Source organism: Ictalurus punctatus, chromosome 4, assembly GCF_001660625.3.
Source record: "Ictalurus punctatus breed USDA103 chromosome 4, Coco_2.0, whole genome shotgun sequence".
NCBI lineage: Eukaryota > Metazoa > Chordata > Actinopteri > Siluriformes > Ictaluridae > Ictalurus > Ictalurus punctatus.
The window spans coordinates 1,795,001-1,811,776 of NC_071284.1; the positions used below are offsets into that span (position 1 = coordinate 1,795,001).

At 39.8% G+C, this 16,776-nt stretch overlaps 1 protein-coding gene across 13 annotated transcripts in view; it reads left to right on the top strand.

Annotated features, from left to right (window-relative positions):
• ppfibp2a (PPFIA binding protein 2a) overlaps window positions 1–16,776 on the top strand; it is a 38,287-nt gene that overhangs the window by 3,842 nt on the left and 17,669 nt on the right. For 3 of the 13 annotated variants that reach the window (XM_017466295.3, XM_017466297.3, XM_017466296.3), the window contains exons 3-8: window positions 3,482–3,568; window positions 4,946–5,059; window positions 8,088–8,219; window positions 12,713–12,937; window positions 14,052–14,144; window positions 14,548–14,640. In XM_017466295.3, the coding sequence (XP_017321784.2) occupies window positions 3,482–3,568; window positions 4,946–5,059; window positions 8,088–8,219; window positions 12,713–12,937; window positions 14,052–14,144; window positions 14,548–14,640 (744 nt within the window). Of the gene's footprint in view, window positions 1–1,049; window positions 1,857–3,481; window positions 3,569–4,945; window positions 5,060–8,087; window positions 8,220–12,712; window positions 12,938–14,051; window positions 14,145–14,547; window positions 14,641–16,776 lie in introns of those variants that run through there. The other 10 variants (XM_017466298.3, XM_017466299.3, XM_017466302.3 and 7 more) reach the window with 8 other exon arrangements.

Genomic DNA, 16,776 nt, shown 5'->3' on the forward strand with positions numbered 1-16,776 from the left:
AGGAGAGATTTAATATTAGCGTATATAGTCAAGGTCATGTTTCCTAATCAATAGTTTGATAACAGCCGGTTTAAAAGGTTTAGATACATAAGCGATGCTAGATCCAATTTCTTCAGCTAGTATTTACATAGCTATCTAGCTGTACTATTTTATTGCCGTGTGACAAAGGACGTTGGATTAAAATGTATTATATTGTCATGTTTACATTATATCTTCATTGCATAATTTAGATTTATATGTTTATTTATTTTTTTTAGATCGGATCTGGATCAGATCTTTTGACAGGTCACATTCCTAACCACAAGTGACCAATATCCGTCTTTAATTTGAACACACCTGTCCCAAAAAAACACAGCAATGAGATCTCGGGTACTGTGCATATGTGACCATTCTCATTCATGTCAGATGGATACTGAGATCGGATGTGCGTTCAATCTAGATCCGCATATGAAATCAGGACTGATTTCAACAAAGCAGATTTTCGTGTCGCTTTAAAGTAGGACATTTAATTTGCGTCACTTGTGAACGAAGCCTATTTCGCCACAGAAATACTCTGAGAGTGATTTGGCACAGCATGGGTTAAGTGTCATGCCCAAGTGTTTACAGAGCCAGACTGGTCTTGTATCTTGGATCAAGCCCACCTATGGTTCATAGCCTAGCTAGCAAACAGGAATATCCAGTCAGTCATGTCATTCAAATTAGCAAGTTTCTGATTTGGTTCTCTTTATTCCAGGCTGCCACTTGCTGTCTGTGTATTTAGGCAATGCAGAGACATCCATGATACAGATATTAGTAATAATTCAGAAAAGAGTAGAACAGCAAGCCTGGACTGGTACGAATGGAATATTGAAGGCAAGGCAAGTTCAGTTCCTTCCTTTTTCAGATTCTATGTAGAAAATAACCATCTCCAAAGCAGTGTTTGTGCTTATTTGGGATATTATATTGCTTATTCACTTTAGGCCAAAATGTGGTAAATTTTGCCGTCCAGCAAGCACGGACACAGAGGCTGAAATAAACGGAACTTTTTTTTTTTTTTTTTTTTTTCTCACTCAACCATTTTACATCACATTTATCACTTCATACTTACCACCCATCCATCACTGCGAGATTCCATCCTGCTCTTTCTTCCCCTCATTCCCTCATTTTACCCCCTCCCCCTTCTCTTCTTCAACCCCTCGCCTTGTTTATTCTCTTCTCCCTTTCCTCTTCCTCCAGCCTGCCGTGCAACACGTGTGTCTCAGGCGTGTGCGCTCGCCACACAAAGGGCCCACACGAGGCGGCGTTGCATTCTGAAGTACTCTCTAATGAGATCTAAGAAAGCAGAGCAACAAAGCTAGATCGTGTGTGGAGATCGGTATTCATAAGTACGTAGGTTGAGCAACGACAACAACAACAACAACAAAAAGGACTAGAATCCGTGCCGTAAAATTAGGGGAGAGAATAAGAAGAGACGGGGAAAAGAGAAAGAGAGAGATGGAGGAGGAGAATAAAGAAAAGGGAAAGGGAGGGAGAGTGCAGCTGGTGAGATCTGAGTGGCAAGACCGCAGTCTGATGTTAAAGACTCCTGCCTTCTCTGTGCTCCAAACCAGATGCTTAGAAGCCATAAACAGCCTCCAGACAGGCAAAAAAACCTCAAACACACACACACACACACACACACACACACACACACATACTGAGAGAAAGAAGACGTCGATTCGAGCTCTGTACATTTCAAGGTTTAGTGCTGTAGTTATTCCCAGTTTGGAAGCAGTTGATGGTACTCTACAGTATGTGAGAAGAAGCAGGCAGGATCATGGCCCTGAGTCATGGAGTGTGACATTGAATTTTACAAACATTTTACTTGGCTTAAAAAGGTAAGCTTGACTACTGTGATGTTTTTCTCTTTCCTTCTGCGTCTTTCTCTTGCTTTACTTTTTAAAAAATTTATTTTACTACACTTTATTCTGCTTTGAATATCCGGCTTGTTTACACCACCGAACAACGCGCACTCCATGCACTTGCGTGCTCTGTTGGAAGATGAGTGGACATTGAAAATCAATAGGCTCAGGATCGGAATAGTTTTTATTAGAAGTGAGATTTATGTGCAGGGAATTCGACTCTGACACACACGGGGAGGTTAAGAAAAAAAAAACATCCGCATAAAAGTTAAGAATAGTGCAAGAAGGAAGGATCACACGGTGCGGTTTGATCCATTCAGGAGTTGTGAAACTGCGTTAGAAGTCTGTAGAACATCTTAACACCTGAGATATTCACAAGCACATTTACTGTCACATTTCCGTATACAACAGCGCTCTTGGATTGTGGAGTAATTTTCTATAAGAGTAGCTTGGACATAATAGTGCAGCTAGAAATCACAGTTTTACGTCAATACGCTTGTTCTAAGTCATTATCTTTCCTACACTTGGACGGCAGACGCTCCACATAAACAGATTGGAAAAAAACTATATCGATATGGCGACATTTTCTGTAAGAGGATGACGTTTATGGAAGGAGTCTCCAGTACCAGCAGTTTATAACGCACAGAGTTTGCACATTACGATTCTCAGTAACATGACAAGCTGCCTTTTTTTTTTTTGTCTTACTGAGCTAGTGAGGAATTACTGTATATCCAGTAGATATTATATAGATATAGGATGTTATAACTTGCATATTTGCATTTACATAGTTTCCACTCTATTTGCATATTTTCATTAATATAGTTAACACTCTATTTGCATATTATCATTTACATAGTTTCCACTCAATTTTCATATTTTCATTTGCATAGTCAACCGTCTATTTGCATATTTTCCCTTGCATAGTTAACACCCTATTTGCATATTTGAGTTTACATAGTTAAGACTCTGTTTGCATATTTTCATTTGCATAGTGAACAGTCTATTTGCATATTTGCATTTGCATAGTTTCCACTCTATTTGCATATTTTCATTAATATAGTTAACACTCTATTTGCATATTAGCATTTACGTAGTTTCCACTCAATTTGCATATTTTCATTTGCATAGTCAACCGTCTACGTGCATATTTTCCCTTGCATAGTTAACACTCAATTAGCATATTTTCCCTTGCATTGTTAACACTCTATTTGCATTTTTCCCCTTGCATAGTTAACACTCTACTTGCATATTTGAGTTTACATAGTTAACACTCTATTTGCATATTTTCATTTGCGTAGTTTCCACTCGATTTGCATATTTTTATTTGCATAGTCAACAGTCTATTTGCATAATTGCATTTGCGTAGTTAACACTCTATTTGCACTTGTCTGATTTAGACATTCTACAATCAACCAACCATGATATATAGACTATCCTATCAAGTGCAAACTTATATAACCTGAGCGATTCCTCTGAAATCAGCTAGTAGATGGACAGCATTTGATTTAAGACAAATATAGTAAGATGTTGATTAAAAAAATCTCAAAGTCATCCTAGCTGTGTCAATGTAACACTGTTTGTGACTGATTGCTGGTCTGTAGGTCAACCTGCAGGCAAAGGGAAACAACGAGAGCTATCAAGAACGGCTCTGTCGACTCGAGGGAGATAAGGAATCGCTTGTGCTACAGGTAAGACGTAGAGGGTCGGCTCTGTCGTAAGGCCATGTGAGCGTGTGCGAGAGTGTCCATGTGCGTGGAGCTTTCAAAAAGTGTTTTCATCGTTGTTTTTATTGCAGAACTTTGTGTATGACGTACGTAAATAAACAAATGTAAATTGGAGTATGTATGTATGGGCCTGACTTTTATAACCATTATATTCATTATGAACTAAACAATCATACAATTGTTTCAAATCGATGACAAAATGTGCGAGTTTTAATCCCAAATGTCATTCATTAATTATTTAATTAATGGATTCACTCATTTGTATTTATAATGTACTCATTAAAATAACGATATTCCTCAGCAACATGATTCGAGGTAGTGTACGAAGCTGGCTTTTATCTGATCGTTTAAATTTCATGACAGTTTTGCTAGTTTGATTATGGTTTTCATAAGCTTAAGTTTTTTTTTTTTTATGTATTATGTGCAATTTATTTATTTATTTATTAATATATTACTATCTTAATGCGTTAAATTAAATGCATGTATTTGTTTGTTTGCTATTTATAGATATTTTTGTTTATAATGTAAACACTGGATTAATGATAATTATCAGCTAAATTATATAAGCAACGTGGGTATGAAGCTGGCTTTTATCCAGTTGATTATTTTATCTAACTTTTATTTTGTAATTAAATTGTATCTCTTACCCAGGTGATTCGCAGTGATGTTAGAAGGTCTTTCTCTTTGCTCAAAGTGGTCACGAGTATTAACGGTAATGATGCTTGGCTGATGATTATGAATGTGCTCAGAGGAAGCAATGTTGCGATCCGCCGGGTAATCCCGAACGTTAGCCGGATCATGGAACCGTGGCGTGAAGCTAGGCTTTGGCAGGAAGGCTGTCCTTCCTCCTCGGCTCTGTCACATGCTTGAACGGTTGAGTAAAATGCCTCTGCACTCAGGCCAAGGCCTGGAAACCTACACGACAGGCAATCCATCAGCTTGCTGAACACCATTTTAGTTTTTTTTTCTGATTTGTGATTATAATGTTGCAGCCATAATCATAATCCTCCAGGCCTGTGCTTTGCTTGCTCAGGATTATCAGATCAGACTGTAGTCCACTGTTTCGAAACGCAAAAGACTTGGGCTTGGTAGTGCCGCTTTGGCTTATTTCTGTATGTATTGACAAGTGTAGACACAACTGGTGAAGGGGAAATCTAGACTACAAGCATTTATTATTTATTATTTCTGTCATATGTGAATGCGAGGAAAAGGGAGGCGCTGGTATTGAACAGGGAGTCCGGTTCGCTTTAAGATGAAAAACTAAGGTTGCTTGTTCTCTCTCTCTCTCTCTCTCGCTCTCTCTCTCGCTCTCTCTCTAACTCACTATACAAACACACACAGGTGAGTGTGTTGACAGACCAGGTAGAGGCTCAAGGAGAGAAGATCAGAGACCTGGAGAATTCCCTCGAGGAGCACCAGCACAAGCTAAACTCCACAGGAGAAATGCTGCAACAGGTACCACGGACATTACTTTCTACAGCTTCACAACCGCGAATGTGTAAGGATTCATGGGGCAGCTTGTAGGAAAAGTTCAGGTGGATGAAGTTTAAAACAGAGGTGTTAGCTCTTCTTACGGCTTTCTCACAACGACTCGGGTTCAGTCTGGTTGCCTGATTTCGTAGAAATGAAGTCGTAAGGAAAGGAAGTCATGCGAACGTTTGAGGCTTTTGTGACGTGACGAGGCAAACGTAAGTCGTTCATTTGTAATGAGCACTCGAGTGAATCTTGGTGAAGTGGGTGGGGAGAGCGAATAAAACAATGTTTAACCTTGCGAAGTGTAAATGAGAAGAAAAGCGATTTAGCGTCGTTAGATTTCTTATTTTTGTCTTGATTGGGTAACAAAATTTTTTTCTTTTTGGTGGTGGTGGTGGGGGTGGGGGGGTGGGGGGTTGTGTTTGGGTTTGGGGCATGAAGTGTTTGATTTACCCAAAGGCATTTACTCTCCAAATAGAAGCCAATAATCAGGAAGACCAAACATCGTTTTTGCCTCTTTCTTCCACAAGTAGACCATCATGCACTGCACTTTCCTAAACAACGTTTATTTAAGTTTATTGTTTATTTTTAGCAGTAAGAATAATTTGTGGTCATTGTGCAGTGGTTCTGTAGCTGGTTGTGTAGCTGTGGAAGCTGCTACCCACAAAACAATAGCAATGCTTGTTAGTGTCCAATATAGAACAAGTCAATGCCCAAAACTTCTGCTGGCATAAACGCTATAACTCCAGCGCCAACACTATGGGCAGATAGCTCCGCCCCTAACCCTACCCTTCATTTTTCTGTTACATTTTTATAAAAATAGGGCAGTGTGATTTTGTTACGAATTTAGTAGTTATAAAGCGACAAAGTCCCAAACCTCTTTCTGAGGTCCGATAAAATACATCCATCCCTCCATCTGTCCATCCATCTGTAGCTCTGTCCATCCGTCTGTATCTCTGTACAACACTCTGTCTGTCCATCCCTCCGTATGACTTTCTCTATGTCTGTCTGTCCACCCGTCTGTCTGTCCACCCGTCTGTCTGTCCACCCGTCTGTCTGTTCGTCCGTCTGGAACACCGCCTCTCTGTCCGTATGAACGTCTGCTACCTGTCTGTAACCGCCTTCTACTACAAAAGAAGAAAAAAAAACAAGAAGCAGTTAGATTCTCGTTCCTTAATGTGTGTTTTTTTTTTTTAATCATAAATGGTTCTAACTCAGATTTTTAAGTGGATCGTTAGAACCTCATGTGAAAGACAAACCCTCTCATTTAGCATTCTAGAGTGACAGAGACTCTTAAAAAAGGACGACTAAAGAGTTATTGCAAATTTAAGTGTTCTAAGCTATCCAGAGGTGTTCTACTTGAAATCCTTACTACGCGCCATGTTGTCAGGTTCTACTTAGAACCTTTCAAATGAACGGGATCTTTAAGTGTACTACAGTCGCAGTGCTATTTTTTAGAGCTGTAAGATTTCGTGGATTTTAGAAAGCTAATGATACCAAGGCGAACTCTGTCCGTCTATTCGCTGTTTACCGTCAACTCTCTTTTAGAGCTTGCTTTTCTTTGTCCACCAAGCTTCTGGTACATTCTCTGCACAGCATTATTGTTAATGTTCATCTTCCCCATTTCATGTTCCTCCTACCTGTTCCTCCTGTGCACTTCCATTTCTCTTCACAGCAGGAAATACCACAAGGCCAGGCCTCACATCGCCTTGACAACACAAATATTTGACAGGGTTGAGGAGTACATTTGGTTTGTGCCCAGTCTGGATGGTATGGTGTGGTCTGGACAGGTAAGCTGAGCTTCAGCTGCAGGGTTTCATCAGCCAGACTGAGAGGAAATGAGAGAAGATTATTAGCAAGGAGAGAGAAATGGGCAGAAAAGAGCTCAAGTACACTGACATCTTTCAAAGGATTTTAAAGCACTGATTAGAAAGACGACATTTCCTCGAGGACCAGATTTTAAAATCCGCATGAGATGTCTTAAGAGCTGTGATTTGATTCTGTATGTTGGCAAACAGTATTTCCCTTTGAAACAGGAAGTCAGTGTGGCCGTGCGTTGACGTTCTTCACTGATTTCCACAACAACCAATAGCGTTCGAGAACAGGCCGAATCTAAAAGGCTTTACAGGATGCAAAATGCCATCGTTTTCTCAAGTAACAAGCGTTAATATATTAAAACAAAACATATAATATCTTGAAACATAAACTATCCCCCCGAAAAAACCAACAACAATTCAAACATTTCCTTATTTTATTCGATATTTTTCCTAAACTCATATCATACTCACTCATATCGGTGAATTTTGGTCTCGAGGGCACTTTTCCACCACATTTTCTGAAAGATTTAATTGCACATTTCTGTTTTATTTGTGTTTCTTTAAACACACACACACACACACACACACACACACACACACACACACACTGCTCCTGATTGAATCTACAGCTTTGGCTTGACTGATGGGAAGCATTTTAGAGATGTGGTCATTATGAGGTTTTGGCCTCCAGAAGTCAATCCGCTCCCAGTATCATAGCCTTAATATTTTCCATGTGCAGCCTCTAAATGGCACGAGACTTGCTCAAAAAGTGAACTTCCCAATCCGGGACAGCGCATGACACATGTACGGCTGTTAAAATCCCCTTCAGGCCAGTCAGTGAACTCAGCGTGTGCCTTTAAACAGACGGGTTAAAGTCCAGAATATTGTTTTTGTCACCGATACTGGGTGTGTTTTCTACCGTGAGCTTGGATTAAACGGTTCTTTCTGTCCTATCGTCTCTTGAGTGTTTTGGAGACACTTTCCTGCAGCTCTCTCTCTCTCCCTCTCTCTCTTTCGCTCTCTCTCCTGTGTCGTACAGTTGGAGAGAGGGGAAGTAAATATAGCCTTCGTAGTCTGTGTATATTTAGCCAACGCAAAGCAGAAGCGCAACAGAGTTGAGGGGATTTCGTTTGAAGGCACGTTGAGTAAAAGGTTTCACATCTGGGTCCGCATGTGTGTGTGGGTTTGTCTAGGAGCTACTGAGCAGGACTGCGCTCGAGTCGCAGAAACTAGATCTGATGGATGAGGTTTCCTGTCTGAAACTGAAGCTGGTGAGCATGGAGGAGAGGCAGAATCACAGCGCAGAGAGACAACACAAAGCTGAGGTATTGTACTGCGCTGGATGCTGGAATAATCCACTCAGGCTTGGACAGGGTCATACGCTAGTCTTTATAATGAAGTAGACACTCATGTCAGGAATGAAACTCTCTGTGTTGTGCCGTTATAGGAAAATAATCAGTGACGGTGCGGCACGATGAAGTGACGTGTTCTCTTTCGTTTCACTTCACTACCGTAATTGGTTAACGAACTACATTCGAAATAAAAAAAAAATAATACAAAATGGAAACAATCGCAGAATACGTCTTTATCCACGTATAGTTCTAGTTCATGGCATGGAACATGGACCGTAAAACAGGTTCATTCGTATTTTCGCTCACATCTCATCGGCTACGGTCATCGTTCCCGCTTCAGCCTCGATTTGTTTCTCTTTCTCTTGTCGAAAAAAAAAAAAAATAGCATCAAAGAGACCACAAAAACGTAACCTCCTCTGTCCTGAAGACGCCGCAGAACGTAACGCTACAGCTGTACCTCAGACTGTTACAAAGCGCTGACGCTGGAGACTCCTTCCGTACATATTAAATAAACTTTAATCTCCTTACAGAAAACCTCACCATATCGACAATTACACGCATTTTGAATCCGTTTACACGCAGGAACGATAACGTATCGGAACGAGCGCACTGATAAAAAAACCTGCGATTTGCTGTCAGACCTGCGCTACTGTCAGAGCTGCTGTCACACCTTCTGACCAATCAGACATGATAATGCAACAGCAGTCTGGTATAAATATGTTTAGGAACAGCATATACGGTATGTCTCAGTTGTATTTCTTCCTCATAACCACATGGGTTTGGGTTTAAATCCCATTCATAATTCACAAATAGACCGATTAGCACATGGGATGTGACAGGAATAAGATGCTTGATGGAAAAAAAAAGTGAGTTTACGCTTGTTAGAGCATCCGGGACCCATTTACATGTGTGTGTGCGTGCAACGATCTATTTGTAAGAACTAATTTGCGGGTTTTCTTTCACTAATTACAGTTTTGCAAGATTACATGTCAGATGTAATTACTGGGTTAGCATGGAGAGCTAGTGTTTGTTGATGTAAAATAAACCTTGCCTTAGGCTTTGCGGCAAGTGCGCTGAAGTGTGAGTGTAACGTGTGTGTGTGTGTGTGTGTGTGTGTGTAAATATGTTGACTCAAGGGACCAACAGAACAAATTAGTGCTACACCCATGTTATAGTGTTACAGCAGCAAACATTACATCATCACATAGCATACGCCTGAACTCAAAAATCTGATGATTTCTCGTTATATTGAATACTTGCGCGTCAGATCTGACAACGTAGCATCAAATTCACAGTAAATCCACTACAGTGATCAAAGTAAATGCACTAGATTCTCAGCGCCTTTATAGAAAACGTGAGCATGTATAAGTACACATTTATATGTCCGATATTAGAGTCTGATATGACTTTATGAGACCCGTAAACGTAGAAGCTAGCTAGCTAACAGCTAATTTTAATGACAAACACAATTACAACATTATGATAATGTAATATTTTGACCAATTTGGCTGCTCTTAAATAAATCATTGAGCAAATGACAGCGTAATAAGATAAGATAGTACTTTATTAATCCCCAGATGGAGACTCTGTAACTTAATGACTCTGAGTCTTAGTGAAATTCAAGGTCATTTATGATCAGAAACAATCTATTGTTTAAAATATTAGGACATGACATTTTTCCTAAATTGCCAATTTATCTGTATTTATTGAACCTGAAAAGGTGTCGAGTGTACAATTACTAACATATTGTATCAAGCCAGTATCCATAATGCATTATACATGCGTTTATATCATGTTAAACGGTGTATATAGTGCAAGTTCTCATATTTAATTATTGTAATATGAATAATGTTCTATACATTGTGCTGTTTTAGGAAAATAATCAATGACGGGTCGGTGTGATGAAGCGGAGTTACAGTTTCCACCCCAGTGTTGATTCATTTCCTATAACAGCACGTCCTGAAGTGTTTTATTTCTCTTACACCACAGTAATTTGTTTTACAATTATTATTATTATTATTATTATTATTATTATTTACAACAGACCACTTTTTTTAATCCATTTATAGTTATTTTTAATATTGTGAAACTAGTTTTCTCTTTTCTCTCTCTCTTGAATGAATAAATATTAAATAAAATTCATTAAAAAAAGTTTTTAAAGCAAACAAAGCAAAAAAATAACAACAACATCAACAACAACACAGCTTAGAGAAGCGCAAGCTCCTCTGTCCTGACGATGTTAAAGTTACAGCTTTACCTCTGACACTGGAGACTCCTTCCATACGTGTTTAAATAAACACACTTCTCTTTCCAGAGACCTTCACCATGTTGTTCACTAACACCATTTTTAAAAATGCATTCATTATTATGTAGAGATTCACCATACAAGTTCATGTGAATGAGCTGTTACTATAGAAACGCTAGCGTATCAGAACGAACGCATTAATACAGTATGAAGACGACCTGCTCTTATATACAATTAATCAGCACCTTCTGACCAATCGGAATCGAGAACTGAAAAGCGCTTTGGCATAATGTGTGTGCCTATATTTCCTTCGAACATTTCTGTTATATACTATTGTAGCACATTATGTAACCTAATCCTCATGCTTTGAAGTGTTCTGCACGTACAGTGACTACATGTATGACGGCTTAATTCCGGGTATTATTTGGAATATTCACATATATTATGTATATGATGCATTTATAATGCACTTTATTCACAGGAAGTGTTACAAGAGTTTAGTAATTACTTTATTTATTTACTTTATTCTACGTGGGTTATCTTAATGATTTGAAATGACACGTTCAAGGAGAGCGTTAATTGCAGCTACACAAGCAGGCTGTTAATGCAGACCTGAATTAAAATGCGACACACGAGAACACAAGCTGCCCCAGTCCTCTGACAACTGCTGGGCTGACTGGCTCTAATCTGGCTCACGACATTCCCCTGACATGCCATGCTTCACTCGTGAGCGGCGGCCCTCCCTCCCCGGCCCTCTCTGCTGCACTCTATAGATAGCAATCATATGTCAGCCATCTCATCTGCTGTATTTTTCTGCCACGCTATCACATGATACTTCCTCCCCTTACATGCCAGTCATTGCTTAACCGCTGTTTACGCTAGTTCGAATGCTGAACTCAACCTTACAGCGTTGGTTATTCTATTCATTTTTGATGACCATGTATCACTTTTCCATTTCACATTTCAGGCTCATTTCCTTTTACATTCTGAGCATTCACACTAAACAAAGGGCCCTATATTTGAGTCCTTACCTTGCAGAATTCACGTCAGTGACCTGTTTATTTTGGCTACAGGGCATGATTTTGCAAGGACGTGCCAATGGCAGTACCTTTGCTGCCTTTCCTTGCTCCTGCTGCATGGTATTTTCTCCATTCTAGCTTAATAAATGAACCACCGAGTGAAATGATCCTGAAATGTTCCGGCCTGTTAAATTTAAGGAAGTAAAAAAAGCAGATCTGCTTACACAAAGACGTGGACACGTATGCACTAAAGTTACACTCTGCTGCTTGGTTGCGTCTGTGATTAATCTCCTCTTTTCCCAGTCCCTGACTTCGGGTGGATGGTCTCCTCTAGGCAGACTCACAGTTCTTTCTCTAACTTTACGGATTTAACGTCACTCTGGGACATTCAAAAGTTGTGATAAACGATTTTTTTTTATAACCAGAACCTAATTGATATGTTTCCAGAACTCTGTCCTGGATATCTTGTTGCTCCGGTTCTTCCAGGAAAGGGTGCATTTATATAGCAATTCATGTGGCACTTTAATTGCACACCAATTCACACCAATCTCATCATGTTGGACTAATTTATGGGTCTCCCAGCAGCTTTGTCATTTAATTCGTTCGTTTTTCTTCAGTAAGTACTTCATCTTGGTCAGGATTGCGGTGGATTTGGTCCCTATCCATGGAACGCTGTGTGCAAAGCGGGATAATTCGCCCACATTTACACACACATTCACCCCTATGGGGCAATTTAGCATGTCCAATATGCCTTCCAACATGTTTTTGGGTTCCTGGTGGGAGGAAACCAGAGAACCCAGAAGAAATCCACAAGGCCACAGGCCAATAACATGAGCTCGGTATCGAAAGAGGCATGGTGGAGCTGTGAAGCAGCCTCGTTACCCACTGCACCCATATCCCACCCGATTTTTACGCCTTTATCTGTGAATAATGCTGCACACTGTGTTGTTTTTTCCTCCCACGTCAATATCATGGGCTACTTTGTCTAGATTCATGCTATAAAATCTCAATTAAGTCCAATTCAGTTTCCACTACAAGATGTGGAAAAGTTTAAAGGGGGGGGGGGGGGGGGGTGAATACTCATGCAAGCCACCGTACAATAATGTCTTGTACTCGTACATGTGTTCCGAGTTTAATTTCCGTCTGTCTTCCTTTTATCGTTTCATTTTTTCCTTCCCTGTCCGGTTCTTCCGCTCTGCCAGAGCGTAGTGAATCTGATTAGCGAGCTCCAGGAGCAGATGTGTAGGATTCAGCAAGAGCTTTGTTGTAAGGTCCAGGAGAAAAAAGCTGCAGAGATCCAGGAGGACGAAGAGGCCGGTACTGACGCTTCGCTGAACGGATCAGGCGAGGCTGAAGAAACGTCTGCGGAGGAGCAGAGCTCTGGAGACTTAGGTGCTGAGGAGCTCTGTCACTGTGGGAGAGAAAGTGTAGGCACTGAATGCACCTGATTGATTTGTAAAGCTCCGTTATTTGACAGTTGGACTTCGGACTGATACGTGAAACCTGCTTGTAAACTTGCCCTTTGCTCGTTTGGCGTTCGCTGACTGGTATTATCGCATGGTGTTTGGTGACTCTTTAATAGCTTTCACAGTGCGCTTAGTGATTCATGCTTGATGTAACGTCTTAACGTGTCTTGTGGGTTTTGGTCTGCGGGCTGAGAATATATCTAACAGACTACATGCATGGAACTGTTTTAATTTAAGAGTTGAGTGATTTTTATGATTCTTTTTTTTTTCTTAAATCATTTAAAGTCACTGAACATTTTTTTCTTTTCTTTTTAACACATTTTACTTTAGCTTTAATATACATTCAAAATACACAGTAAGACCAAATAGACAAATACACCAAATATATATTTATTATTTTATTATTATTATTATTATTATTATTTTTTACAGAAAGCAATAATGACTTTCACTGAGTCAATATTTATTACTCAGGAATGTATAGAGTTCATTTCATACATTTTTTAAGTTGTTTTGTGACATTATTTATGGTACATTATAGATTTATTGCCATGTATTGATTTAGTAAAATGAGCAAAAAAAGTATATACATTAAAATAATTATTTTAAAACGGCTAATTATTTATAATTACATCTTTCAGAAACAGCCATATATAATAAAATATGAATATAAAATGATTCAATTAAATAAGAAATATATATATATATATATATATATATATATATATATATATATATATATATATATATATATTTAAAAAATTAAAGAGTTGTGACATCATATGTAGTACCTTACATAATTAATGACACTCTTCATAAAAATGAGCAAAATGTATTTTAATATTTTATTTATTTTAATAAATAACAATTAGTAACCGATATAAAGTTTCAACATACAGGCATGTGTGGCGTGGTGCCGTGAGTTTTTTTTTTTTTGTGTGTGTGTGTGTGTGTGTGTGTGCGTGTCATCTGAACCTTCTAAACAATCACTTCAGCATGGGATGACTATAATTGTTGACTGGGATAAATGTTATGCTTTCTATTTATTTATTCATTTATTTATTTTGATGAACAGAGCTTGCTCCAGGAACTGAGGTTCCTCAAAAATAAAGTGGAGGATCTTGAGGATGAAAAGTCGCAGTACGAGAGAAAACTGAAAGCTACGAAGGTATTGCTACAGAAATACATATCACCAATTACGTACCTTTGGTCTGACTTTATTTCACATGAGTGAATGAATCTTCCTCTTTTCGGTACACACTTCCTGTGAGGCCTCTTCACCTCATTGTTTTACAGCCGTACTTATTATCAGTTCCGCTCACAACCTAACGACGTCACTTATTGGCCTTCAGAAAAAGTGTCACCAAATGTTCCACTTTTAGTAAATGAAATCAAAACTCGTCATTCTGCTAAACTAAAATCGTCCCTCATTTGCATGTATACTCACTTAGCGTATTTCTTTAATCTCTCTTTATTTATTATTCATCTGTTTATTGCTCTCTCTGTCTTTTTTCTTGACTCCCTCCTTCCTGTACCTGTCCGTCTCTTATTCTCTTCACACACTTTACAAGTCTCTAATGACTCAGTTGTTGAGTCTGAGGCTGACGGTGGAGCAGCTTCAGGTGGAGAAGCAGCAGTGGGAGGAGAACAAAAGGAACCTTCAGGTGCCACCTCCTCCTCTCGTCTCCCACCTCCTCCGCCTACTCGCGCCTTCACGTCTACCTTTTCTTGTCTTCTTCCTCCTGAAAAACCTCCACTTTCTCACTTCTTTACCTTCTCAAACCGCATCATTTTCCTTCTTCACTGTCCTGCTTACCCCTCTATCTTTCCCTCCAGTTGACCACTGCTCTCCCTCCTCATTCCTCCATATTTCTCCTCCACTTATTCTCTAACCACTTCCACCCATTCACTCAATCCTTATAGCTTTCCCCATCTGCTCTACCTCCTTAATTCACACTCAAGTCTTTGATTTTAACCGACCAAATTCATTCCTACACTCATCCTTACCCTCTCCTACTGCCTTGTTCCTTCAATCCTGCATTCTCTTTCCTCCTATTATCTCCTCACCCTCACACCACCATATTCTCATCCCCGGTTGTTTTTCTCCACCTCCTCTCTCATTTCCCACCAAATACTTCATTCTCATATCCTTCTTTGCATTCATTCACCGATCACCTTCACCATCTCACTTGTTTTTTCCTCCGACCTAAATTACTTTAAAACAACTTCCCTCAACCTTGCTCACTCCCACCATCCTCAATTCCTTTCTTGCTTTTTTATCTCCACATCACCCACTCCTTTCCTTCTTCTCATCCTTTCCATTACCTCCACCACCTTGCTCCTTCACATGTTCTTTCCTTCCAACACGTCCAGTTCCTTTCCCACCTTTGCAAACTCGTTGTTCCCTCACGTCCAACTCCTATCCTCTGTTCCCAACTCCTACATCTCCTTATCTATCTGCACTACCGCTTCACCTTCTCACTCTTCCATCCCGACTTCCTTTCTTGCTTTTATTTCCTATTACCTCCTTCGCCTTCACCTTCAAATTTCTATGCTCCTACAGCTGCCCTAGTAAAGTGCTCCATAACTGTGAACCCGGTCCACTATGTCCAGAAGCAATAACAGTTCAACTGTTGCAAGAATGCCAGCATGTAAATGAATGCAAAGATGTGGAACTCACTTGCCATCTGTTAGAACACCTTCTCCTGATCTTGCTCGTCCAGGTCTTTATTTTCTTCGCTCCATATCCATGTTCTTTCACACCTCGCAACCTCATTTTCCCATCACTTTCAGCTATTACAGTTCAGTCCAGACTCCTCCACCTCCTCTCACATCTCCTGTACATCCCCTCTTCTTCTCGATCCATCATCCCTACTTCTGTCCTTGTTTTATATCTTCTGCTGACTTTCCCACATCATTCCCTTCTAACTCCTCCTATTTATTCTAACTCCTCATCTTCCACTTTTTCTACCGCTTCACTTCTTCAGCGCCACTTCCTTCTTGGCTTTTCGCTTCCACCTACTTCACCATCTTACTTCCTTACTCTTCTCCCACCGTCTCCATCTCCTCGCTCCCTCACTCCAATCTTGATTCTGCTTTTAATTTCCAAATTCTCCACCGACTCAGCCTCTAAATCCAATCTCCACAGGTCTTGGGCCAATCTGTCTTTGTCTTCCTTCCATAGTCTAGGCTTCTAATGTGTACTATATATCCAATGTAAACTCTAAGAAAAGTTCTGTGCGTTAAATTTCTATGCTTCTACAGCTGCCCTAGTAAAGTGCGCCATTCCTGTGAACTCGGTCCACTATGTCTAGAAGCAATAACAGGTCAACTGTTGCAAGAATGCCAGAATGTAAATGAATGCAAACATGTGGAACTCACTTGCCATCTGTTAGAACAACCACCACTGAATTCCAAACTGCCTCTGGATGTAGCGTTGGCACAAGACCTGTTCATCTGGAGCTAAATCACAAGGCTTTCCATGGCTAAGAAACTGCACTTAAGGCTAAGGTCACAAACTGTAATGCCAAACATCAGAGTGGTGAAAGCTCGTCCCTGGACTCTGGAGTGGAAAAATTCAGTCATCAGGACACTGTTTCGCAACTATCAAGTGTGTTGGATGAAAAATCATGATCTGCGATGTTTCTTATGATTCTTATGGAAATTCCAGAGTTTAAGATATTTTAGACAATTCGTTACATCCCAGTATTTTCTATTTCCCGTGTCTCTGTGGTCTGAATCTCATCCCACACGAATCAGAGCGCAGCTTGCCCAGAATCTAATGAAGAGACCAGCTCCCT